Consider the following 25,939-nt stretch of genomic DNA (forward strand, 5'->3'; position numbering starts at 1 on the left):
AAGAGGCTTTAGGTCATTATCTAACAGAGGGTGCTGGACCGGACCAGGAGAACCTGTAACCATGGCTCAATTTCAGGAAAGCACCAAGGCGGCCACTCTGCCGTCCCGTTCCTGCGCGAGTGTCCCAGGGACTGGCCGGCTGCAAAGACGAATGGGTTTGTGCCGGATGGAGGACTTCACCTGTGACAGCTTTGAGCTGCTTTATAGTGGAGCTGTTGATAAGGTCAAAAGACACAAAAGTAACCTCAACCTCAGTAAGTTTGTCAGCTTTACAATTGGGAATGGGCAAGTTCAACCTAGCTACATTGTACTGTAAACTTGAATGAGATAACTACTGTAACTAAAGCCTCTGTACATTAGCCAGCCTTGTTTGGCAACCACACTGTACTGCACACTACAGAGTACACAGAGGTGGTTCAATAAACTTCTGTTCTTCATTTGGTCAACCCCAGGGAGATGTACAAAATCAATATCAAGGTACGATAGCCTCGTCTTTATTGTAATGTCAACATAAACTTTTGTCAGCTCATAGGATGTCAGTCACTTTTAGGCTCCATTTTCTAGATAACGTCTAGCCTACAGAGATTCTTATTTGTCAATACAAATATGATCAACCTCAGCAAGTTGTAAACCCAACTAATATTAGCAACTCTGCCCCAGTGGTGAACTATGACCATAGAAACGCTAGTCCCCTCAGCTGAATGTTGAAACCAGTGCAAAGTGCCTTGAGGAGTTTGTCTGTGTCTAGATGCTGGTTTGAAGAAAACATGGAGGAAAAACGTCTGTTCATTCTATAAACTAGGGTCTTAATTTGAGTTAGTTTAGTATTAGTTATGTGACTTCCTCTATTCTGTGTCATGGTGTCGATTTGGAACATTATTGTGCAATGTCTGTGATATAAAGGAAGTCTAAGTCTCTCATATGACACTCAGCCATGGTGGTTGCTGCATGCTCATGACACCTCCGGTGCACCGTTAGAAAGCATGCTGCTTTCTAACCTTTTATTAGCCGATAATGTGGATAACTCTTATCAAATTTATGTTTTTTAGCTTTTGCTTCTCAGAGATTACAGTTTTATGGAAAGCCTGCATGGGAGAGAAGGTCAACGCTATTAAAAGTGACATCTCCTGGCATTTAAATAATCCTGTTACTGATAAATGGCCTAGGTACTAGCCTTATAATGGCCAAGAAGACGCTGTGATATGGTAACCCAGGATGAAGATTTATATATAGATAATGGCAATCCAATTTTAGAAGCAGAACAGGCTTGTTGACAGTATTATTAATATGCTAGCTGATGTAAAGGGCCTCTGTGGAACAGGAAAACGATTGTACTCTACCTTTCTGTGTCTGATACACACAGCATATTGTGTCATGCTGTGCTGTATCACACACTTGCAGCCCCACATCTAACACAGAAGTATGGACTCTTGGATTGAGGCATCTCTTTTTCTGGTGTTCTGGTGTTAGGAAGGAATTTCTTAGTGTGGAAGGAAGGAAACTGGAGAGGAAAAGGGAGGGGAAAGGGATGTAGAGATGCACATACATAGGAATAATGGGAAGGAGTAACATTCAGTATAGGGGCAGGAAACTAGGGGTGGGGGGGGTGGGGTGGGGAGTCACAGTGTGGTGAGGATAAAGAGGGTAAAAGGTGAACAGGATCAGGGGTGTCAGGGTATGGACAACTGCTAATAAGTGAAGGCGTCATATGAGTAGTACATCTAGTATTTTCTCTTAAGAGCAGCACTATGAATGTTTTTATCTTTATTAAATACAGCTGTAAATCACAAAATGGGACTACAATAGAAAATAATGTTGCATCCCCTTTCATTGAAACCATATTGACACTGAAATTACATTGTGCTGTGCATGGTTTACCGACAGCATGTGACGTGTGAATTTCAAGCAATTATCTAATGCTGCATTTTGGAACCACCCAACATTTAAATGGGCCACTGCAACTTAAATTAGCCTGATTAATATTTGAAACTGCTGTGTGTCTGTCAACCAAAGAAAGAAGTAAATTAAAGCTGCATCAACCAATATTATTATATTAACAATGAAAACTTATGACAATGTAATGTGAAAGGTGTCGCTCGTAGTGACAGACCCACAGAGAATTATGGCCAGCTTGCAATTGTATGCAAACATGTTTGCCATATTAACTTCATAAGGTGATAATATATTACTGTAATGTTTACAACCTAATGCTGCCAAAGTGGCCAAATACTTTGTAGGAATATCTCTGAAAATATCACTGACCTATTGTATTCCTGTCAGAAGACTGAGCCGGTGGAGGGGTGAACGCGTATGAGAAGAGTCATATTACATAGATGAAGTAACAGACTCATACTTTATGTTCATGGTTTTCCTCTTCAATGCCCCAGTGCACAAAGTTTGCAAAATAAAAACCAAAATATGCCTTATTGCGCTTACTGAACCAGAAATGCATAGGGAGGTTATACAAAGCAAGTGGATTACTGTATATGGGATCTGGAGATCCAGTGTAGGTTCTCTCAGTAAGAGCACACAGTGTTGTTGCCGATGCTTTAGGAGGGGCTGGCAATGAATGTTTTATTAGCGTTAATGGTAGGAGAAAAATGACGAGTGAGATATGAGATTAGGTAATGAGAAAAAATAACTGGCATCTATATTCTTGTAATATGAATCCCCTTCTGTCTGTGTGATTAAATGATCTTAGGAAGTGCAGGGGTTGCGTAACCCTGCTTTTATCACATTCCTCACCATTAGTTGGGTCCCATCGGAAAATGAGGGTACTACTGGTTCAGGTAATATTTCTTGTGTTTTACTTGGAGAGATATTGATCTAAGTGTTCAGTGGCACCGCTTGTACTTCTGTTATAAATACCATATGAAGTTGTCATGCGGCACAATTTCCCATAGATCCTCAGTATGATGGTGTTTCCAAATAAAGTGGAACCACATCAGAGTGATGGGGTTTCACAAAGCTCTGTTTTTAAGGAAAGCCCTGGTGGCAATCACAACATGTGGGTTTTTCAATATATTTGAATGTAATTTTGTGTTTTTTGAGAAGGACTTAATCTGTTCTTTTGCTTGTTCTTGTTTTTTTTTTTGTGCCTCATTCTGTATCTGCATACATGTATGCAGGTATTCATTCATTTGTGCCTCTGCACCTGTACACACTTTTATTGCCTCGTCTCCTCCAATATTCATGTGTCCCTTTAGTCAGGGACAATAGACTGAGAGGAAACACCGCTGATGTTGCACCCCAGGCTTAGAAAGCCCTGATACCTGAAACCACTTAATGCTAGCAGCTGATTGATAACAAGGATGAGTGGGGGTGGACTTGAAGGTGAAGGAGACAGATGGATGCATTTTTAATCTCCAGTTGTAAGACTTCAAATTTGATTCCCCTTTAAAAACAACAGTTTTGTCCGTAATTTCATTGTATTGTTTTATAGATTAGATTGTCTGTCGGTAGTGTGTCTAATATGCTGTTTGTAATGTTCCACATAAAGGTCGAATAACCTTCTTTCATACTCATCAGATGCATTTTTAAAGACCCTAAATGTGTGTGTGTGTGGAGCTCCTCGGGCTGCATTGTTTTCATATGAAAAATGTGCGATACTGATCTCCAGCCTTTGTGTTGTCTTTCGCAGAGGAGGAGCTGAGGAAGCTGCGGGAAGAGACCAATGTGGACTCTCTGCGGCAGGAGCTGGAGAGGGAGCGAAGCAAGAGGATTGACCTGGAGCAGAAGATGAACGAGGTGCTCAAGACCAGGTAAGAAAAAAAGACAGCGAGCAGAGTCAAGCGCATGACGTGGGCGACAGGAGATGAGGATGGGGAAGTAATGAGGGAATGACGGGAAATGGCGACACTGCACTTTGTAACATTTCAACCCAGCAGAGTTTATCATAGGTCAGGTCTGATGGTGTGGGGGTGTGTGTGTGTGTGTGTGGATTATAAAAAAAAAGAGGCCTCCGCAGCTTGGTAGGCGTGGAATTCCGTAAGGAGGTGTGTGTGTGTGTTGTGAGGGAGATGGAAAGAGAGAAAAAAACAGAAACAAGTCATGCGCCGGTCTGTGTCGCCAAGTTCACACTGTGACACAGTAGCTATGCTGGTGTCAGGGAAAGCCTGCGCCTCTTGGCACCGAGCGAGTCACCCTCAAACCCAGGGTGTGTATGTACGGCTCTGCGTGTGTAATCAGATGATACTTCTGTGCCTGCCAATGGGAAATTCCACTGGTGCTCTCCTGGTGCTGATAAGTGATTATCAGCACAGAAACATGACCTCAACAATGCCAGACAGGTCAGGGGTTTGTGAGAGGTAAAGAAATGCACCATGACCTGGAAGTTTTCTCCAGTTAGCCTAATCCTTTGTCAGCAGTATCCAGCTGGAGAGAAGAAGGTGCTCTCTTTTTTTGTGGCTACTATCCAAGGCAGTAGACCTACTTAGCTTGGTGGCCAAAATGAAAACACTCTGGTTTCACTAGGAAGCTTGCAGGTGTGAATAAACAGTGATAGCTTCTGGGTGGTGTTAAGTGTTGTTTGTAAAATATCTGCACTGACAACTTTTCAGACGCAACATAATTGTGTGTTTACAGACCCAGAGAGTCCTTTGGTCCGTGTGTAGCAACTTAGCTGAACATGCAAACATGTGAAATTTGTCTACATACAAGCGTCATTCAACGTACTCTATATGAAGATAATGTTCCAAATGATAAATAATTGAATTGAATTGATATTTACCAGGTTAAAATGTAGCTTTCCCGTAAAGTGAAATTCCTGTGTTCCCCATAATTTGCACCAAGTAACAATTATTTTAAGGAAACTTTCTTGAACATTATTAGGAAATTAAGAAACACATTAAAATGAAACATTACAAACTTATTTCTCAAAGCCCAAACTTTTAGGGACAAAGAATTGCTTTGTTTTTCTAGAATATCAACCAAGTATTTTATTTTTATTTATTTTTTTTTAAGCAAGCATTTATTGACCATTAGCCTGACATATGACTTCCAGCTATAGAAGATGATAGCGCAACAAGCTTGCCAAAGCCAATAACCTCTTGGAATGTTGTTTCATCTTTTGATCTTTTTTTTCTCTCTGTATTTACACCTATTTATTTATGGCAGTGTAACTGATGGAGACATTTGCTCAATTTCACAAATTTGCATAGAATCAGCTTGAATCTAATGATACAGAAATAAAAAAAAGCTAATGTGTAAGGTCTTACATGTATGCTTTCGTAGTGTCAGCATAGGCTCTTTTTTCAGATTTCGTTTTAGATTTTCCCAAAAGAAATTCTGTTTTGTTGGCACCTGCTAAAAGATTGCAACACTGAGATTAATCTTCACAAAGGCAGATTGAGACTGAAATAGTTTCTCGTCATTCTGTCTCTATCCCCATATTTGTCCATGGAACTATTTTAACAGTAGTTCTTTTATTCAATGCAGCAGCTCACCACATGTTAAAACAGAAACTTTCTGAGACATGCCTGCAGTGGGACTGTAGCTCTGACAATAAAGAAGTGAGACATTTGACAAATCTTTTCTCCTCTCTCTCTCTCTCTCTCTCTCTCTCTCTCTCTCTCTCTCTCTCTCTCTCTCTCTCTCACCCTCACCCTCAGGCTGGAGGACTCTCCGCCACAGCCTCCCCGGAAACAGCAGTCCCCCTCAAACAATGGAACAGGTAAGACCCTGGAGGAAGAGAGGGAGTGTGAGAAGGGGGGAGGCTTTGACGTCCTCCATGTGTGTGGGAGTAAATCAAGAGGACTGTTTGTGTGTGTGTGTGCAAGCGTGCAGTGGAGGTGGGGATGTAGGATGTGTGCGGTGGAGTGCTCGACAGATGCAGAACAGTAAGTGTTGACAGTGTGTGTCGGAAGTGTGCATGGGTTATTGTAGGGTGTGTGTGTGTGTGTGTGTGTGTGTGTGAGCGCGCGCAACAACAGTACACATTGACATGGTGGTTCCTGGTGTGCAAATAGTTGTATCAAGAGTGAGCAACAACAAACTACATTAACGCATCAAAAATTATTTTGCGGGGCGCCTGGGTAGCTCACCTGGTAGAGCGTGCGTTCCCCCTATCGCTTCTCTTTCATGTCTAAGCTATCCTCGCAAATAAATGGCAAAAAAAACTAAAAATTATTTTGCTATGGAGGTTATTACTTTAGATATGCTCTGCCAATGTCAGCGTTATGAGGGTGTGGGTGTGGGGGGGTTAGTGAGAGAGAGGAAGGGAGAGACAGAGTGGCTAATTTCGGAAAATAGGTTATGATTGTAGATCACTTCATCTAGGGCAGACAGGCCTGTGCTCTGACTAGTGACGTGTGTGTGTGTGTGTGTGTGTGTGTGGTTGTCAATGTTTTTTTTGTAGGAATAGTGTTTGTGTATGTGGATAAAAGGACAAAGCAAGAGTGAGTATAATCTGTTGGGTAAAGGAGAGAGGATGAACAGAGTAATTTGGGCTGATGGGACTGTGATAACTGTGTAAACTACAAATTAAAATGGGTGACATGTGTGAGCTGCCCGGAGAGGACAGCAGACGCTCAGCTACCTCCGCTCCATGTCCCATCTGGTGGTATTAATGTTATGACGTCCGGGTCCAGTGCAGCAGCGATGCCCCAGCCTCTAGCTCCCGGTCGGCTGCTGGGCCCAGGTGGACCGGTATATTGTCGAGGACCCCATAGAAATGTGCTTTGCCTGGGCAGCAGCTACTGAAACAAAGCTTTCAATCAGCTGATCCTTTTTCCGAGGCTCTGACTTCAGTCAGTGGATATCCTCTTTTAACTGCGAGTACTGAAGTTTTCAGTCCACAGCCATTATAGTTATAATTTTAGTCCAAGAATAGCTAGTAAAACAACACTATCGGGAAAATGGAAAACTTTAAACGGCAACAAGATAAAAGTAATCCCACGATCGGTTAAAACTCTTGTTAGGAGCGGGTTTTGCATCAGAGAGTGGCGTTCTTGGACGTGTGCTCTTGCTCTTCCGTGAGTTCGCCAGCAGAGGAGTCCTCAAAACAACTTAAAATTCATGTCGGATATGGTTAAAAGCGTGTATCGTGAAGATATGGCTGAAAACAGAGATAAAAATGTCAAATTATGACAGAGCCTTTGACAAGCACTTACAAAACGCCACCCATGTGCTCGTTTAGTTCTTAATTTTCAAGTTATATTCAGCCTGTGCACTCAGTGACACAGTACACAGGCTGCTTTTTTCAGCTACACATTTGACATAGTCACTCACAGTCACCTAGGGTTGCTGCTTAGTACAACCACAGTCAATTGGTGTATACTTAGCAGTTACACCAGAGCAGCTGAGGGTGCTTTGCTCAGGGGTACCTCAGTACTAATTGACTGTTTGCTGAGCCCCGTCCTCTCCACTCTTAAGAGACAGTGTCCCTTTTACTTACTTACATGTGTGCCTATAGTGAAACAACACAAGTTGTATAAAATGAATACCATTTTGGTGAATTTACCACACCTAATCTAGGGTGCTGTTTACACACCCTGTTTGTTCTCTATAGCAGATAAACAGCAGAAGGAGGTCTGGAGTTCACGGCTGCAGAAGTGGCTGTACGAGCGTTTCGGGGTTTACATCGAAGACTTCCGCTTCCAGCCAGAGGAAAGCACCGTGGAGGCCGAGGAACCACTAAGTGCTAAAAGGTGGGTGAAAGCTGCTTTGGAATAGAACATGAAATGTCTGTCCTCAGGTACTGATTCTGCCTTTGTTCAACGAGATGGGATAGTCGGACAGCTACACAGCAGCTGGGGTCTACTAAAGGTTTGCAGCCAAACAGCTGTTGTGTTAGGGCTTTGACTTTTGCCCCAAAATCATATTCAAAGTTTGTTTGTTTATTAATATTAATATTTGAATATATTCAAATATTTATTAATAATATTTTGACCATTAAATGCCTTCAGTAAGGCCTATATTGGTTTAAGTTGTATATGTTCTGTCCACCAGAGGGCAGTGTATCTGTCAATGTCAATAGGCAGGCAATTATGTTTTCAGAAGTAAAACACATTGCCGCAACTGTTTTTTTTTTTTTTTTTTTTTTTTTTTTTTTTTTAATGAAAAGTCAGACCCTGGATTAAACACAAACAGTATGCTTTCGACAGGAATTTGGAGCTTTCACCGTAGCCTACGTAAGTGGTCTGATGTTCATACTTATGCGCTGGTGTGTGTGTGTGTGTGTGTGTGTGTGTGTGTGGGGGGGGGAGTGTGTGTTGTGAGAGAGTGACGGTGATTACCGGTAGCTTCAGAGCGAGTAGCGACTCTAGAGACATAGTGAGAGAAACAAATCGTCTCCCCTGTGTTTTCTGACCACGGTGGGAAATCTGGAGCGGGAAAAGTTAACCCTCTCCTTGATTTTACGTTGTTTATGGAGAAAGAGAACCAGGAAATGAGTTTTATTTACAAAAAATAATGCCCATAACAGGTTGGAAATTCGAATATTAAGGGCTGCCTAATATTCGTTCGAATATCATTATTTTTTTTAAAATAAAAAAACGAAGTTCGGAGTCAAAGCCCTATGTTGTGTTAGATTGTCACCTTAGCCAGGATTTTATTGTAGACCTTGGATGTTAGATAATAAGCAAAATGATATACTGGTGTATGTACCTTTGACATGTACAGTACTTTGAACGGTCTACTTTCAGTATGTTGGTTGCTTGATGAGTTTTTTTTTTTTTTTTTTTTTTTTTAGATGACAGTTCAGACAGACAAAGTTGGAAGCACTTTTCAAATGTATTTCTCTGTTCCCTCTTACTCTCCTGCTTTGTAAAGGCAAGTGAGTCATGCCAGGCTGATGAAGGCCAAAGTGTCGCCACCTCCTCTAGCACATAAAGCAGCCTTTTCCTTTGTGTGCGTGTGTGTTTTAGAGCATCTGCGTGTTCTGACCTTCACTTTTTGTGTTTTCCATCCAGGTTAACAGAAAATATGAGGCGACTCAGTGAGTACTCAACACACACACACACACACACACACACACACACACACACACACACACACACACACAAATAGAAAACTTTAATAGAAGCACTGTTTAAAAAGTAACTCTGCTGTCAGCACAACATTCATTTTTGGAGCAGTTATTTGCTCCTCAGTAGCCACTTTCAAAATGCTGTAATGCTAAAATGTTGGCCATCCGTTACTATGGATATTGATATTGATATTAACTGGCTACTCTACGTACTTTTCCATGAAACACATTACATTGGATTTAAATGCACTGAATGTACAATTTGACTACTCATAACTCATTTTCATATAGAAAAACAAAACACTCGCTGTACAATTTACATTTTTCTTTTCTTTCCAGTGCCTTGGAATCAGTATTGATAGGAAACTGCCACTATGTATTTGTCCTAAACTACCGAATATATCCGTGTACTCTTATTCTTCAGAGCGAGGAGCCAGACCTGTCACCAACTTCTTAAGGAACCTCTCCGCCTTATCTAATTGGCACTCCGTCTACACCTCAGCTATTGCATTCATTGTAAGTGTGCACCTTTCTCATTAATAACTGCTAATACTCTATTATGTTGAACTTTGTGCCGTGTTGATCAAGTTTGAATTAAATAGACAAAAAAGTGAGATCTGTAAAATGACTACTGAACCCATTTGGTTGTACATGACAGTGAAATTAAAGTAATTTCTGCTCCACAGTGACAGATTACAGTGGTTCTGCCAAGGACCGCAGAGGTCTAATCATATCTTCATTAAGGTCCACAGTCAGTGATTACGTTAAATCATCTTCAACCAATTGACTGTGGCCATACATGCCAAGGCCATCTCAGTATCTAGAGATGATCCGGCTCCAGTGTTGACAGGTGGCTCTAACAGCGTCTTCCACCAGCACTATATCAAGCAAAATGAAAAATGAGTCTTTATGTTGCCATCAATTTGTCTTTCTCTCATGCATAAAGTCACACAGAGGTCTGTCATGTAAAGCTTAGTTACTGTTGGTGGTCAAATTCTGACAATTCAACTGCATTGTGGGCTAAAAGAATTCAAAGTTTAAAATCAAGCCGACCCCAGCTGATCCTGCAAGGCATTGAATTGAATACATATCAATATGAAATGTGGCTGTCGTGTCGATAAAAAAACCAAATGTTAAACCGTCTTATGTTGTGCTGTGTTTCCTTTTGCCTGCAGATCTACATGAATGCTGCTTGGCATGGCTGGGCCATTCCTATGTTACTCTTCCTGGCTATCCTGCGCTTGTCTTTAAATTACCTCATCGCCAGGTAAAAACATTTCTCTTCACTGGGTAGTCAGATATTAGAAAAGCAGCCAGTTTGTACTATATGGTCAGTATTACGGCTTCCATGGCTAATGTGGAAATGATTTCAGTTGAAGGGAGGTTTACTGTGTGCTTTGTGTAATAAAACCCTATTAAACTAAAATACTGAGGCCGCAGCTGTGCTATTGGTGAACAGATGCACACTGCTGACCTCGTGTCCCTATGTGAGCCATACAAACATGAATCTACTGCAGCAGATGTATGTTGATGATAATGGGCAGATTTTCAAAACATGCCTTCATTTATGATCATTATTATTGTTAATAGAGGAGACTAATACAGCTCATCTGTGTGCTCATTATGAAACAAGGGCACATTAGTATTTGTTAGACATCTGTCTGGCTTGGACTAGAAAACTGGGACACCTGGTGATGAAGATTGTAAAGATGTTGGAGACACAAGCTTTGGAGTTTGAAGAGTAGTTTGGTGGCCCAATTTCCAAATTCAAATCCAAACTAAACCTCTCATAAAAGTACATTCTTCTTCCTATGTTCCAGAGGTTGGAGGATCCAGTGGAGCATTGTGCCTGAGGTCTATGAACCCATGGTAAGACGGCTTCCCACTTCCTGTTTGGACAACTGCTTCCTGTTTCTGTGTTAGGAGGAGGTAAATATGTAGTATTATTAACTGTTGTCTTTGTTCTATTCAGGAGCCTCCAAAGGAAGACTTGACAGTATCTGAGAAGTTCCAGCTTGTACTTGATGTTGCACAAAAAGCGCAGGTACAACACAGCTCCTAGTTCTTCTCAAATCAGTGTACACAGATAATGAAACACCATTGGTTCATACAGCGCTTAAACTCTCCTTCCAGAACCTGTTTGGTAAAATGTCGGATGTTTTGGAGAAGATAAAAAAGTGAGTTTAAAAAATGTCATATTTTGCTTAATGCTGGGGTCAAGTCATATAGTGTATGATTATACATCATTAAAGAGCCATTGACTTATATTTTATTTCTCTTCTTTCTTGTCCGTGTGTGTTTGTGTGCATGCATCTGTCAGCCTGTTCATGTGGGTGCAGCCGGAGAGCACCCGGAAACTTTATATCTGCCTGTGGGTGGCTTTCATCACCTCCTGCGTCCTACCATACAAACTTATGGGCTTCATGATGGGTGAGAGACGTGGACGCACACAGAAACAAAGCTTTTTTTTATCCTTCTGACATACTGTAAATATTGCATTGGCCCTTGAAAGAATGCAAATACTCATACTCAACCCAGTGCACACAAACAAATGCATTCATACAGCACTTGTGTAACTGTTCTCCGTCTCCCTGTGAGGGGCAGCTGCAGGCTATTGGCATGCCTATCTGATTATATTAGTTACTGCAATTTCTTGTAAACAAAGTGTTTCCAAAGTCCTGTAGGCTCATATATCCTTGGAAGATTCTTACCGCAAAAAAACTATTGTTATCTTTATTGAGTCAGCTGAGTACAGTTGTCACTTCTCATGGGAGGCCTAAATACATTTCTTTATGCTGTAAATGATGTGACAGTAATGTTCCGTGACCAAATTTGGCAACTAGCAAATTTGAGAGTGAACTTTGGTCTTTTGTTGGTTGGTAGGTCCACTTTGATCCAGACTGAAATATTTCAACATGTATTACATGGATTACCATGAAATGTTTGTACAGACATTCTTGTTGCCCAGAGGACAAATCCTTCTGGCTTTAGTGAACCTATGACTTTTCCTCTAGTGCCTTGATCGTGCAAACTCATTAGGCCTTAACATGGGTATCTTTTCAAACTTTACCATCCATCCCATATGTGATGAGCCTCACAGAGCTGATGGCATGGCTGTAGATTTCTAGTCAAGTTATATCATTTTAGTAGTAATTCTGAAGATGAAGTAGTAATTCTCTTATTTGTCTAGTTACTGTATTGGACAACTAGTTAAATAACGCAAAGTAAATAAATTGAATATTATTCAACTGGGCCATTGTTTCATGAAAGATCTCATGAGTATCAACACTGTTTAAATGAGTTTTCGGTTTGGAGTCAGTGTGCAGGCATCACAGTAACAAAGACATTTCAAGTCATTGTTGGCTACCACATTCGGAATTTTTGGTGTTTGTTAAGTGTTTGGTAACTCACTGTTATTCGTGTGTTGTTCTTGGCTATCACAAGTTAGGTTAGAGAGCCGTTTGTACACTCAGTCCCCATTTCACCCTAAACAACAATATTCAAGGCTTGTTTTTGTTAATGCAGACAGATGTTGGTCCCAAATACTGTATGAATAGCCACTTAAAACTCTATTGAAATGTGAAGGATATTAAAAGGGAAATCGTGTGAAAGAATTTGAATGATGTCAAGGATACAGAAGTCTGCACCACGAATGGTACTGAGATTTTAAATGGAAGGCCTTATAAAGTAAGATCATTTGAGGACCAGGTAAGGAGGTTTCTTTTCCCATCCAACAGTGCTGTACAAAACTTTCCGCATCAGTTTTTTCATCCTTTTCGTTTTCTCCCTTCCTTGTCCGTTCCTCTCCAGGCCTGTACGCCGGTATCAAGTTCTTCATCATAGACTTCCTGTTCAAGAGCTGTCCGAAGCTGCGTGACAAGTACGACACACCCCACATCGTGTGGAACAGCCTTCCCACAGACCCTCAGCTCAAAGAGAGAACCAACGCCACTGTGTCGCGGCGGGTAAGGGGGCAGTAACCCCATACATATACACGTCTTCATCAGCTCTTTGCTCCCCCTCCTCCTTTATTGCCTCCTCTCGCTGGTCCTCTTAAATGACTTGAGCATAAACACACACAGACCATTCAACACTGCTAAGTCTGAATCATGTCAAAGACAAAATGTGTTAATAATGCATGGGGATTAATACAGCTACTCTAAATCTTTGTTACAGCTGACCCTGTTAAGCTAAAGCTAAAGTTGATCAAGTTTATACCCATAGAGCCTTTGCAGTTAGAGGTAGAACATCAGGTGTTACATCTAAATAACATGTAATTTCTGTAAAGACCAAAGAACATTTATATTTAGACATATTGTATTTAGATAGTTAGAGACCATGCTTTAACTGTAGGTCATGTTGGCAAGATTCCACCTACTAAAGTGTCAGTCTCTCCCCTACCACTGATCCCCCTGTGGAGGGGGCAAAGAGAAAAAAAATACATCAATAAAGTATCAACATCAATAATACATTACAACTCAGCCACGGCGCATATGCATCTCTCTCATATGTAGGATCGAGTGTGTGAGCATGTGTGTGTGCCTTTTGCTGTGGCATCAGTCACAGGTGTACTCTGTCGTTTCTCTCTCTCAGCTCTCTGGCATTGAGAAGGTAGGGACTCTGGTGTGTCTCCCTTTGGTTCCTCTGCTGCGCCCGGGTGTGCTGCAAGCTCACCTCAAAGCGTGCGTGTGTGTGTGTGCGTGCGTGTGTGTGTGCGTGTGTGCAAGATGTGTGACACACCTCGGGACTGGCCGTCAGTGTTTGTGGACAGAATGGATCAAAATGTCATGATAACTTCTGTTATGTCATGATTTTTTTTTTTTTTTTTTTGTGTCATTTACATTTTTTAAACATTGCATTGAATTATTTCATCCATTTGCAAACTTAATAAATAACAATTCCCAGATTGTTGACATTTTGGATCCATTGCCATAGATGCTCTGTGAGAAGTAGTGTTTACTGAATAGTTAAAAATGCACATAGAGTAGACCCTTGACCACTGTAATATCCTATTGGCTCATTAAATCCTTCCCTTTCTCCATTACACCTACTCCTAGTGATTAACCCTGAAATGTAAATATTAGGTTTTCTTTTAAATGTCAGTGACCTTCAACACTTGTATAGAGAGGACTGAACCGTAAAAAAGGATCCCTCTGACCTAAACATGTAAATGAAGGTATATTTTATATTGTTTCCCACAAACTAACAAGTATGTTTTTGCCTATAATTGCTCTGTATGCTGAGTGAATGATGTCCTCACTCTCTGCTTTGCACGTCTCACCTGGGCCTGCTGCAAAGAAGTGCATATGCAGAGAAGCAAAAAATGCAATACTGAAAGTTAAGCTGTTTCAGTTTTGGCCACTTCTCTCAATAGCCCTGGGAACATGTAGTCTATTGTGTGGAGATACTTGATTTTAAATATTTATACCTGTCTTTCCTCTTTTCCCTCATCATCCCATTAATTCTTCCCCTCCTATCTGTCTTCCACCTTTCCCACGTGCCTTTTTTTTTGTGGCGTTTTACTTCCTGTCTGGTTCCCCCCCCCCCCCTCTTTCTTACTCTCTCCTTTGCTGCCTTTCCCTCTTGCCCTCCATCCTTCTCCTCTGTCTCTCTCTCCAGGTTCAGCCGGTGGTTTCCCGGAGCAGCCTCGCCACCATCCCATGTGGGGTGAGCAGGGAGGAGGAGACTGGTCGCTCCCACAGCACCAAGAAGGGAGCCTTTTATGAGATCTTCAACCTGCCGGAGCCAGAGCGCCCTCTGGCGGGTGAGGGGATTTACTGCAGCAAAAAAATAAACCCATCATGTACCTGTTTTCATTTAAGAATACCAAATATCCACAATTCTCGTTGCATTTTGCACAATGCAGGTCTTTTAATAGTAGTAAATTAGAAATGCTTAATCCACCTCTGTTGTTGGAAGTTGGAAAAACATGTTTGAGAATGAGCAAAAATCTCTTGCTAGGATTTTTTAAATCACTTATCACTGCAAACAATGTTGATGCTGTTCTCTGCCCTGTGTGTTTTTAGTTTGTGAGAACGGCTGGAGGTGTTGCCTAATAAACAGAGACAGGAAGATGCCCACAGACTACATCAGGAACGGAATGCTCTACGTCACAGAGAAGTAAGTGTGGAGCATCTTTTTTATTATTAAATCTATGACTGATAGGGAAGAGGAAGTTACTCCTAAAGGTGGAGCAAAGAGGAGAAGCAGGTAACAGTTGAGGCCAGTGGGTTTGTGGTACTGGGGTCTGTGAAAAGAGTTAGAGCAAACCTCCCTCTCTGTCTCAGTGTCAGTCAGTCGACCGTGGATCAAGGACAGCCGTCCTCCTGAGAATATCTCAGATCTTTACCGCTCTCCACCTCCTCAAATATGTAACTGACAGCAAGTCCATTCGGTTTGTCGTCTGTTTAGCTTGCCTGCTCGTTTTTCCTCAAGACCCCTTTCAGCGAGCTCTTTTCTCTCTCCTTCTCTACGTCAGTTACCTGTGCTTTGAGAGCTCCAGCTCCAGATCCAACTCCTCCAAGAAGAATAAAGTTATCAAGCTGGTGGACATCACTGACATACAAAAGGTAATCACTCTAAAAAGTGGGCAGTTTTAATAAGGGGCAGGAAACGCATTATTGTATTTTTTTCCATTGTATAATTGAAACTAATAATAACCCTCTTGTTTTTTTTTTTAAACTCCTCCCTAGTACAAAGTGCTGTCAGTCCTACCAGGAAGTGGGATGGGCATCTCTATAGCTACTCCTTCCACTCAGAAGGTACAGTATGGAGAGAATGCTGTGCAAGCCTTTGTTGCCTATTTAGATTAAATGTATGGCAAGTTTGGGATTTGAACAGATATGCTTTATGTCAACTAGAAAAAGCTCATATTATCGACCTCTCTTCAGCACTTTCCTACTGTTACTTTATCGTAAAGATCCCCCCTAGGCATGCTTTAAGACATATTCTCCTTTGAATAATATTGCTGTTTCACCTATTGGAAATTCTCTAATTATGGATTGCTGTTCTCATCCATGGGGATTTTATTAATTTTCAAATGCAAGTTTGTTAATAATTTACTTTACTTTAAGATAATGGCAATTTTACGACAAAGTTGTAATTTTTAGGCTTGCAATTATTGTTTTGGGTTTGTTTTTTACCACCTGGATTCCAGATTAAAAAAAACAAACTCCATAGGCAGAGGCTAGATTTATAACTAAAATAGTACATGAGATGAACCATACTGTTTTTTTCTATCATTTTTTAACATAATTTACAATTTCCATAGCTTTAAACTGAACTAGGCAGTAGGGCTACAGCTATCGATTCTTTTAGTAATTGAGTATTCTACCGATTATTCCATCGATAGAAATACTTTTGCTTTATAGTAAATAGCAATTGTAAATATACAAAAGAGAGGTTTCATTTTTAGAAAAAGCAACAATTTAACAGGAATATACGCTAATATTTCAAGCACTGGCGGCATGGGCCACCCAGCCCCTAAATTAGGTGGCCAAAGTACATTTTTGGTGGCCCAAATGTAAATCCTTTTCGGTCCCCTTCCCTTGGGGGCCGATGACGTCATTCACGTGCATATTAAATAGCCATGTGCAGGAGGCGCTGGTGAAGAGAGAGGGGCTGGTTTGTCTTCGCCAGCAGAAGTTTACCGACAGCTTTCATTTTAGCTTGGTTTGTTTTGTTTTTTTGTAAAACGCTGGGTGAGATACTGCATGCAGACGTTAATGTTACCTCGTGTAACTTGTCCGCTCTGTGACACACTGTACAGTTTTCAGTTTTTTTTTTTGCAACTTTCCAAACTTTCTGTCGTTTTCTCCTGCCTGTCTCTTCTCTTAGCCCCTCACTATTTTCGCTCTCTTCCTTCATTTTGTAATCCGCACCGTCAGTCTTCACGACACGTGTCCACACCACAGACTGTATACAACAGTCTATGGTCCACAGCAGCGTCAGCTCGTCGTGCGACAGTAATAATCATCCGTGCGAAAACACTGTATACAACGTTCGTTACATCGTTTAAACGAAGCTTTGAGACGAAGAATTTTGCATCGATGATTTTTAGTAATCAAATTATTGGATGAATCCTTTCAGCCGCACTAGGCAGTAGCAGCCACAAATGGGAGCATGAGCGCTCCATGCTGTTAATTACATTTTTTCTTGTTCATATTGAGATAATATGTGTGGCTACTCACTGCCCAGGACATAATTCATCACCGCTGGCCATATGACATTTTATGGTGTATTACTCAGAAAGACATTAGTCACTCTCATAGCCTTCTTGCTTTGTGATTTAGACTTCCTGGTGCTTTATTGTATAACATCTTGCAAAGTACTGCTGCGATAACATACAACAGACCTTAATTACCAAGCATTTCTGTTCCCTCCAGCCATTGGTGTTTGGCGCCATGATCCACAGAGACGAGGCTTTCGAGGCCATCTTTACCCAATACATGAAGATCTTGACCACTACCAAGCCACCGGCCAGCACAGAGCTCTAGACAGTCTGTATCCCAGCAACAGACCTCCATACTGGGGCAGAGGGCCTCCTGAGATTCATCTGGACTGGAAGATACTTTTAAAAAAAAAAACACCACACTCCTCTGCTCTGTGTGAGCCTCCTCCTCCTCCTCCTCCCCCCAACCCCCTCCTCCTCCTCCTCTTGTGATGGACATCAGCTTCCTCATCGAAGGTCATCGGCCAGCTTTGATTGGTAGATTTCCTGTTTAGGCCAAGTTTGAGGGGACGTGGGTGTGTCGGCTACATGTAGTTGAGATTTACTTACATCATACTTTTTGTGGGTGTTGGATAATGAACAAAATCCGCTTACTGGTTCTGAGGAGGAGTGAGGATCGATTTGGTTTTTATCAATCAGCAGAAGGCTGGCGAGGGAGCTGGTTCTCCTCTCCCACCTGACTGACCAACTGACTGACTGACTGGTCTGACTGGTTTCCTGACGTACTTGTTTCTGTGTTTGCATGTGTGTGTGGGTGTGTGAGCTGAAATGATGGTCTTAAATTGCGTCAAGTGGCTCTATTTTTCTCTTTTTTAGTGAGTCAGTGGAGGGACTTCTACTGTGGTAGGAAGATTTCAAGAAGTGCTCAGCCTGGCTGTCAAATGTATATCATAAAACAACTACGTAGATGATCAACAAGAGGTTCTTTAAACTGCCAGACATCTGTAGGAACAATTATGTAAATTTTAGCTTTATAAATCAGTGCAAAAACAACCTTTGGAGTTTAAATACTTAGACTTTTAACTGGCTGATCGGTGTCTTGTGGCATAGCCCAACAAAATTATAAATGAGTGTACATGTGTGAGTGACATATTTGTTTTTTTTAATGTGAAAATGTCAGATCACCATTTGACTGACACAGAGCCTTTCTGTTAGTTTACATTGCTGCTGTCTAATTTCTTGAGTTTTCCTCTTCTTTCTAGACACATTTGAGCAGTGACGGTATGCTTCACTCTTCTTTGTCAACCTAATGTAATGTTCAGCATCCGCTTCGTAAGTGTTTGTGTGTATGTGAAACGTGTAGTGATTTTCTTCTCTTGAAAAATGCCTTTCTTTTGAAAAATGTCTCTTTGTAACAAACAGCCTTTGGGATGAGTAAGTGGTGGTCAAGGGGCTGCTGATTGCATCATAGACGAGAGCACAACCACTGTTAGAGGGTTCAAACACTGACTGCCATTTAGAGCCACGACACAGCAGAGAACATAGCCTCCCATGTGGAAAGCTTTTCAAGGCAAAATCTGTATATATATATATATATATAGAGAGAGATTGTCTTTTCTTCCATCAATGGTATTCTCCCCGCACTTTATTAGAACATTAACTGGAATTTCTGACATTCACGTCGCAGACTAGACTTTAAAATGCTCACTACTTTGGCTGGATTCCATGGTCAGTGTTGGCAAATAGTCTCAAAGCTACCACTTATGTCCTATGGTATTTCTGTCTCGTCTGACTACGTGAGTCAGCCCAGATCACGACCCGCTGGTCTCAGTGCAGCACAAATGCGGTCTGAGCACTTTGTATTAACACCAGATTGATGTCGGCCACAGCGAGCCCGACAACCTTCAGACTGACCAAAAAAGAAGAAGGTACTTTGACTGGAAAATGAAACCATTGGCAGATTACTTTCTACAAAGGCCCCCACATATTAAAGTGTTGCTGTATTTCAGCCTTTGAATTATAAATCTAAACCAAGACCAGTGCAGAAATATCCATTAAACCTCTCCTTCTGATTGGGTGATCTTACTTGCATAAATGCGCAGCCAGTCAGGCTGTTTGAGGTCACATAAGCAGTAATATAAATTAATTTTTTTTAAATCGGAAAACCAGGACTATGAGCTATACAAACATGCCTAATTACTCCCTTTTTGTTTGCTTATTTTTTCACTTATCTGTAATGCCACAGTGAGTACAGATTGACATTTGCGTGCTCTTCCACTCGTTCCAGATCATCCAAATGTAATCTTTTGTAAAACCGTAGACTGAACAGAATACTTCACCGTCACTTTATTTTAAAGACACCGTTCACAAGAATAAAGCCGGTCTTTACTCTTGCAGAATGGTTTGATACGCAGAAATATGATGCCAAACTACATTAGACACTTTGCCGTGTTTTGTGAGAGGAATGGAGATATGATCTGGGACTGCTTCGGATTGTAGTACGAGAAACAGAGTAGCTATTCCTCCTAACCAACGCCTATTTACTGTACGCCCAGCAGCACAAGCTTTAGTTTTTAATGTGTTAATCTTACAGAACGCTGTTAAAAAGGGAGACCTTGACATTTATATTTCCTTTTATTCTGGTCATTTTTACACACCGCACACTTCTTTTATAGTTTAAGATACTAAATCATGCCTGTGTCACCGCTCCTCAAGAAATCCAGATTATTTTCTCTTGGCTGCCCTTCAGACTTAAAATGTCAAGGTTTCTTTACAAGTCCTCTTATCATCATTACCAACTACAATCAACTGAGCTGGATATGAAGTTGCCAGAGAAGCGATGGACCAGTTCAAAGAACGACTTTATTATGTTAGTTCAAACTACTGTAATTAAGGATGGAGATTTTTCTTTGACATCCATTTGTATGATTTGGCCTGTTGTTCAATAGACTGCCTTCCCAGAAATGGATTTTCTATTTTTGTTTTGGAATAAATTGGATCCATGAACGGGGTAAACCTGTGGGATGTTAGAGCAGGTGAAAAGTAATTAACGCTGTCTCACTGTGTGATTTGATGGCTCGTTGTAGTCCTTAAAGCTTTTACCTGAAGCCTTTTGTAATCTGTTAACTCTGAAAACCAGCTCTCTGGGGGTCTGGGAGACCCTAACAAGGCTGCACTCAGAGAAAGCACAGAATGTATCATGTTATAAATGTCTAAAAAAAAGATATTCTTTTGCCAAATCTGTGATTTTCTGTCTGCCATATTCTGCCTATGCTTCATGTTTACAGAAGGTTGTAACATTGTTTTGTTGTTTTTTCTTATTTCTTAACCCAGTTTGAATTCCTTTGACTCCGGAGTTATGAAGACTGGACTGCTGTTCTTGAATTGATGTCTCAGATCTCATTGGCTCTGCGCCACTGACATGACTATTTCTGCTCACCTTTAACCAATAGGAAACTCAAATCATGGTGACAACAAGAGCAGTATTTTGAACCTCATAAAACATGTATAAATTGTCATATCCAACATCACGGTGTAGTGGAAGTTGCAGTAAAACACAGGCTTCATATGGAGCAGAGATGGTCATGGTGGACTGAAATGGCAACATCAGTGTTTTTGACATCTAGTTTGTCTATTGTGGCTTAAGGCAGAAATAGAAAAAAGTTTGATTCACATTGTTAAAAAAAAATGAAATAAAATGTGAGCACTCGTATAATTGTAAGGCACTTTTGAAAAAAGCATCCAGCAAATGTCAATGGAATGGTGCGGCATTTTGGGAAATTGGTTGAGAAGTTTAATACCACTCTAATGTCTGTACTCTAAATATGGAGCTAATGCCAGCAGCCAGTTAGCTTAGCTTAGCTAAGCTTTTGGACATTGCCAAGCTAGCTGTTTCCAGTCTTTATGCTGCTGGCTGTAGTTAGATATTTACCATAGAGGTAAAATTATCAATCACAAGTGTCTAAAAACAACAATGCAAACCTACAATGGGAAATGGTGTTTGATAAAGGCCACTGAAAACAGAAGTATTCAATGAAGAACACTATTAGATTGTTCTTTAAAACATTACCGTCCTTATCTAGTCATATGATACTGTTGATTTATAGTTATTTGCATTACAACAAACCTGTGATGTTCAGCAGTGTTTCAGTCTGTCTGCAGTTCAGTAGGGCGGTAGGTAGGGTTGGGCATCGTTTTGATTTGAACAATTCTGATTCCGATTCTTCCTTTCGATTCCAGTTCTTATCGGTTACAATTCTTAGAGGGGTGGTGTTGAAACAGGTCACACGCTTATTTCACAGAAGATATTTTTGATTCAATGGTGATTTACAGTTTAAAGGGCTTTTTCAACGTAAAATAAAGCCACGCTTTAGAGCTCTGCGCCTCTGCTCCACGGCTGCAACACAACAAGCAAGTGCTGGAAGTACAGTTCCCGCTACGGAAACCAATACTTGCGCGTGTTTACTTGGAACCGATGATCGTATTCAAAACGATTCCATTGGAATCGTAATATTTTTTTTTTTTTTTTTTTTTTAAACGATTCCAAGTTGGAAGCGGTTTTCGATGCCCAATCCTAGCGGTAGGTTACGAGAGCAACCTGTTTCATTCAGTTCAGTACAGAATGAGGCCTGTACAAGAACCGTTTATACGGCTAACTGCTCAGCAGCCAAATATTCAGACCATATATAAACTTGACACTACTGGAAAGCTTATAAACGTATTTCCTAAAATGTCGAAATATTCCTTTAATTTAGTTAATGGTAAGCTGCACATAAATGACACACTGTGTACCTCGCTACTGGCAAATAATACAGAACAGTTTGAGGATTTAACTGCTGTTATAAGTGACGGGGAGCTTGTCAAAAACAGTGGTGTTGTCCTCTCAAGGTTCCCCTGCGTTTTAAGCTGGTGTCCTCGCTGTTGTATTAAATATGTAGTTCCTCCAACTGTGTAATTGTTGATTTAAGTTTTTTTTTTTTTTTCAAAAGCATTTTCAACATCCAAGTGATCAACACCGAGTGAGTGTAAAGCACTCACTGTACCAGAGACAAATCAATTGTCTCAAGGCTGCACACGGCCTTAATCTGACATTATGACTGGGGAGAATTTAAAAGGTTAAATAAATAAAATAATCTCAAGGATTCCGTCCTGTTTTCGTGTCAGTCAGACTTGGTTCAGTCAGTGAATTGCTAAATAAAGCCCAAGTGTTACTGGGGTAAACACTGCAGTCATTACAACGAGTAATTCATTTGTCACCTGTGACAGTCGACTTCCTCTATTTACTTTCTCCTTTTCTTTGTCAAAGAGGTATTTGTATTCAAACTATTGAAATGTACAATGAAGAAAACAAAAAAAGCCCACTGAGTTTTTAAAAGACATGTCTATTGTAAAGGATAATGTGATGTACATTTTTTTAATTTAAGTAAATGAATTTAAGGTATTTTGCTCTTGTGGCTGTCTTCTTTTGTTCAGACAGTGGGACAAACATTTGAAAGGGAATATAGGGCTCCAAACTGCAGTGCCTCTTCACGGCCACATGAGGTCACTATGAGACCTTGTGTGTCGAGACCAATCAGGTCAAAGGTCAGGGATAGCTGCTCAAGGAGATTTCAGTATTTTATTCCCTGAGTAGGAATAAGAACGTGGATGGTTAGGCATGTTAACCAGTCCAACTCAATCTAACTAGCTGACATTTCCCAATTTGGGATCAATCAAGTCTATCTAATCTAACTCCATTTCTATGGTGATTGGGTGGACAAAGAATCAATAAGGAGGTAGACGAGGGCTCTGTCTTGCACTCGTGACCTCAGTGAGTCCATGCAACAACATTTTAAGACTAGTTGTTATGATAAGTGACGGGGGGTGGGGGGAGCTCCAGGGTTCCAGCCCTGAATGTTTTCAAGCCCCCAGTCATTTAGGAAGACTTTACTGTCTTTTAGGCTATAGCGAGCTTCGTTTTCTAAAAGAAGATGAAAATATTGGTATCATATGAAACCAGACGATCTAAAGAATCCATTAGTACCAACTGTGTCATGCTAGCCTGTCGGGAAGGGGGCAAAATAACACTCCAAAGTTAGGCTACATTTTGTTAAGGGAAAAAGTGGCATGGCCATTTTCAAAGGGGTCCCCTTGACCGCCCACCTCCAGATATCTGAATAAAAATGGGTTCTATGGGTACCCACAAGTCTCCCGTTTATAGACACGCATGATGATGACGTATGATATTCCCTTTTCTTGGCAACTATCATGTTTTTTTCCCAAATGATGTACAGGTTTTTAGGCATTCTATTATAAAAAATAAAAAAATAGTGCAAATAGCTGCCGTAAATGGAAAAATGACCCGGATGAGAAAATTCATAGAATCTGATATTTTTCAATATACTTTGGGCCACAATTGCATGTGGAAATAAATGTAGCAAATAGATAGTGTCTCGGTTGTTTCTGAGCTATAGAAAAAAAAAAACTCTTTTTAACAACTGTTAAAATGCAGTTGAGGACTAGATGTTAACACATGAAATGGTTTCCTTCTACAAGTTCATCCAGTGCAATTTTAGCCTAAATAGCCACAATTTCAGTTCTAATTTCAGGTAGTGGTCCTCAGGTAGTGGTGCTGCAGTGGAAATGACGTCCATTTATAAAAAAAACAGGGGGAAATCTGAGAAATGTACTTCTGTAGTCTATACACAGAAAAAGCAAAGAGTTAATAATAACATGCATTGTTACATGGAATGTTGTACATGGACTGGTGCTAGTATTATCAATTGTAAGTTGAAATGTTTAAATTCAAGGAATCTATTTCATTATGACATTATTTCATTATAGACTATTTGCGTTGTCTTTTCACTGCGCTTTTCCCCATTTCCATTGCAATTTGTTTGTAAATGAGTCACCAGTCAGTGCTGTCATTCAGCACAGTGGGAGGGGACATTTTAAGACGCTTCAGTGACATTTTGATTGAGGTGTGTTTATTCCAACTACACTTGTAAATACTAAAGCATTAGCAACTATTGCATCCATATCCATATAAAAGTGTTTTTTTTAACAGAGAAATACAGCATACTAAAGGCTAAAACGTATAATTTATATTAAACTGGATTTCATTCCAAACCTGACAACTCGGTAAAAGATCAACAACAAAAATCAAGATAATATTGTTTAGCTTTACAAAAATCAACCCTGGCTCATATACAAGAAACATTTCAGCATTTCCCAAAAACAGATTTCCCGCAGAGAACCTGTCAAAGCTCAAGCGCATGCTGTTCCTGAACCCAAATGTGTTTTTCATTGAAACCACATTGACTGATCTGTGTTGACATGTACATGTAAATGCATTTCCCCTGTAACACACAGAAGCTCTCACTTTTTTTTCTTCTCTTTGTTGATAAATTCTTTATTTCAAGACAAAGCGAGATAGGGAGTGTCACAAACCTTCATGAAGTTAAAGGCAGTTTGAAGAGACACTCTGTAAATGACACCTCAGAGGATTCTGTCCAGCCCACCGCTTTGCTTGATTGATTCAGTGTATTTTTAGTAAACCCAAAGGAGACATCGCCAAAGGTGGCACCATTTACCATTCGTACGCCATGACAAAATGGTGACACAGTTTGACACATAAGCTCTGTCTCCTTGTCCATGATGATATGTGTGTTCACAATATGAACACATTTAAGACCCTTTCCTATTGGCATGGTATCTGCATACTTCACCTGTGGCATGAAGCAGCATCGTGTTGAAAAAGTCATTAAGCTCAAACTGCTTAACTTGACCAAGGACTTGTTCAGCATATATAACAGCCACATATCCAACCAAAATCGTTGCCATTAGCTTGCAAAAGCAAAGTATTTTTTTGTTTTTAAAGATTATTTTATGGGACTTTTATGGCCTTTATTGACAGGACAGCTTGAGGACAGGAAGGCGGAGAAAGAGGGGGGATGACATGCAAGCAAAGGGCTGCAGGTTGGATTCAAACCCGTGCCCGCTGCCAAGGATTCAGCCTACATGGGGCGGACACTCTACTGGGTGAACTAGAGGTCACCCCAAAGCAAAATAAATTTGTGTGGCGATAATAAGAAATGTTCAATTTGACAATTCCAAACTGTCTTGACAGCGCTGACCTTAAAGAGAAGAATGGTTAGAAACAGGGAGTCCGAAATGGAGGAAGTTATCATATTAACTGTGTGTGTCAAACTATATGTAACCCTGCTTTGGACTGTAAACTGAGCAGGGTCTCTAGTTGCACTATTTGTTATGAAGACAAGATGAATTTAGCTGGGACACTTTCTGGTGCAACACTGCTTACCCTTGAGGTTTAGACAACGTTATTAACCTAAGTGAGACGTTTCTGGATCGTATTTAACAAAAACATTATGGGATCATCCTATTATTCAAATGAATTCAAAGGGGTTTTATTGGCATGAAAGTTTCAATAACAATGTTACCAAAGCATCAAAATAAAAAATGTCCAAATATTCGGACAGAACACAATAAACGTGTGTGTGTGTGTGTGTGTGTGTGTGTGTGTGTCGGTCATTCACTGTCCCTTAGACTGAGGCATGTTTGTACATACTGGGCAGCAACATATGCCCTGTCTCGGTCATTCAGCTCTTTGAAATCTGGGATTACAGAGTTGAACTTGTTAAAGTAAACGTTTATTGTGTCATTGAATGCTTTACATTGTAGGAGAAAGTGCATCTCTGTCTCAACCTCACATGTTGAACAGTGACCACATGTTCTATTTTCTTTTGGTTGCCATGACCTTTTGTGTCTTCGTGTTTCAACCGCCAGTTTGTGGTCACTGAGCCTGT

General features: G+C 40.6%; 1 protein-coding gene across 2 annotated transcripts in view; it reads left to right on the forward strand.

The window, feature by feature from the left end:
* Positions 1-17,601, forward strand: part of gramd4a (GRAM domain containing 4a) — a 47,926-nt gene extending 30,325 nt beyond the window's left edge. The window contains exons 4-19 of one of the 2 annotated variants that reach the window (XM_078281382.1): positions 3,641-3,761; positions 5,610-5,671; positions 7,511-7,646; positions 8,910-8,935; positions 9,390-9,481; positions 10,141-10,232; positions 10,786-10,834; positions 10,938-11,009; positions 11,099-11,142; positions 11,286-11,395; positions 12,776-12,930; positions 14,585-14,729; positions 14,992-15,085; positions 15,444-15,534; positions 15,658-15,726; positions 17,350-17,601. In XM_078281382.1, coding sequence (XP_078137508.1) covers positions 3,641-3,761; positions 5,610-5,671; positions 7,511-7,646; positions 8,910-8,935; positions 9,390-9,481; positions 10,141-10,232; positions 10,786-10,834; positions 10,938-11,009; positions 11,099-11,142; positions 11,286-11,395; positions 12,776-12,930; positions 14,585-14,729; positions 14,992-15,085; positions 15,444-15,534; positions 15,658-15,726; positions 17,350-17,460 — 1,469 coding nt within the window. In that variant the 3' untranslated portion in view covers positions 17,461-17,601. Of the gene's footprint in view, positions 1-3,640; positions 3,762-5,609; positions 5,672-7,507; positions 7,647-8,909; positions 8,936-9,389; positions 9,482-10,140; positions 10,233-10,785; positions 10,835-10,937; positions 11,010-11,098; positions 11,143-11,285; positions 11,396-12,775; positions 12,931-14,584; positions 14,730-14,991; positions 15,086-15,443; positions 15,535-15,657; positions 15,727-17,349 lie in introns of both variants that reach the window. The other variant, XM_078281381.1, reaches the window with a different exon arrangement.
* Positions 17,602-25,939: the final 8,338 nt, after the last annotated feature.

This window comes from Sander vitreus, chromosome 23, assembly GCF_031162955.1.
Source record: "Sander vitreus isolate 19-12246 chromosome 23, sanVit1, whole genome shotgun sequence".
NCBI lineage: Eukaryota > Metazoa > Chordata > Actinopteri > Perciformes > Percidae > Sander > Sander vitreus.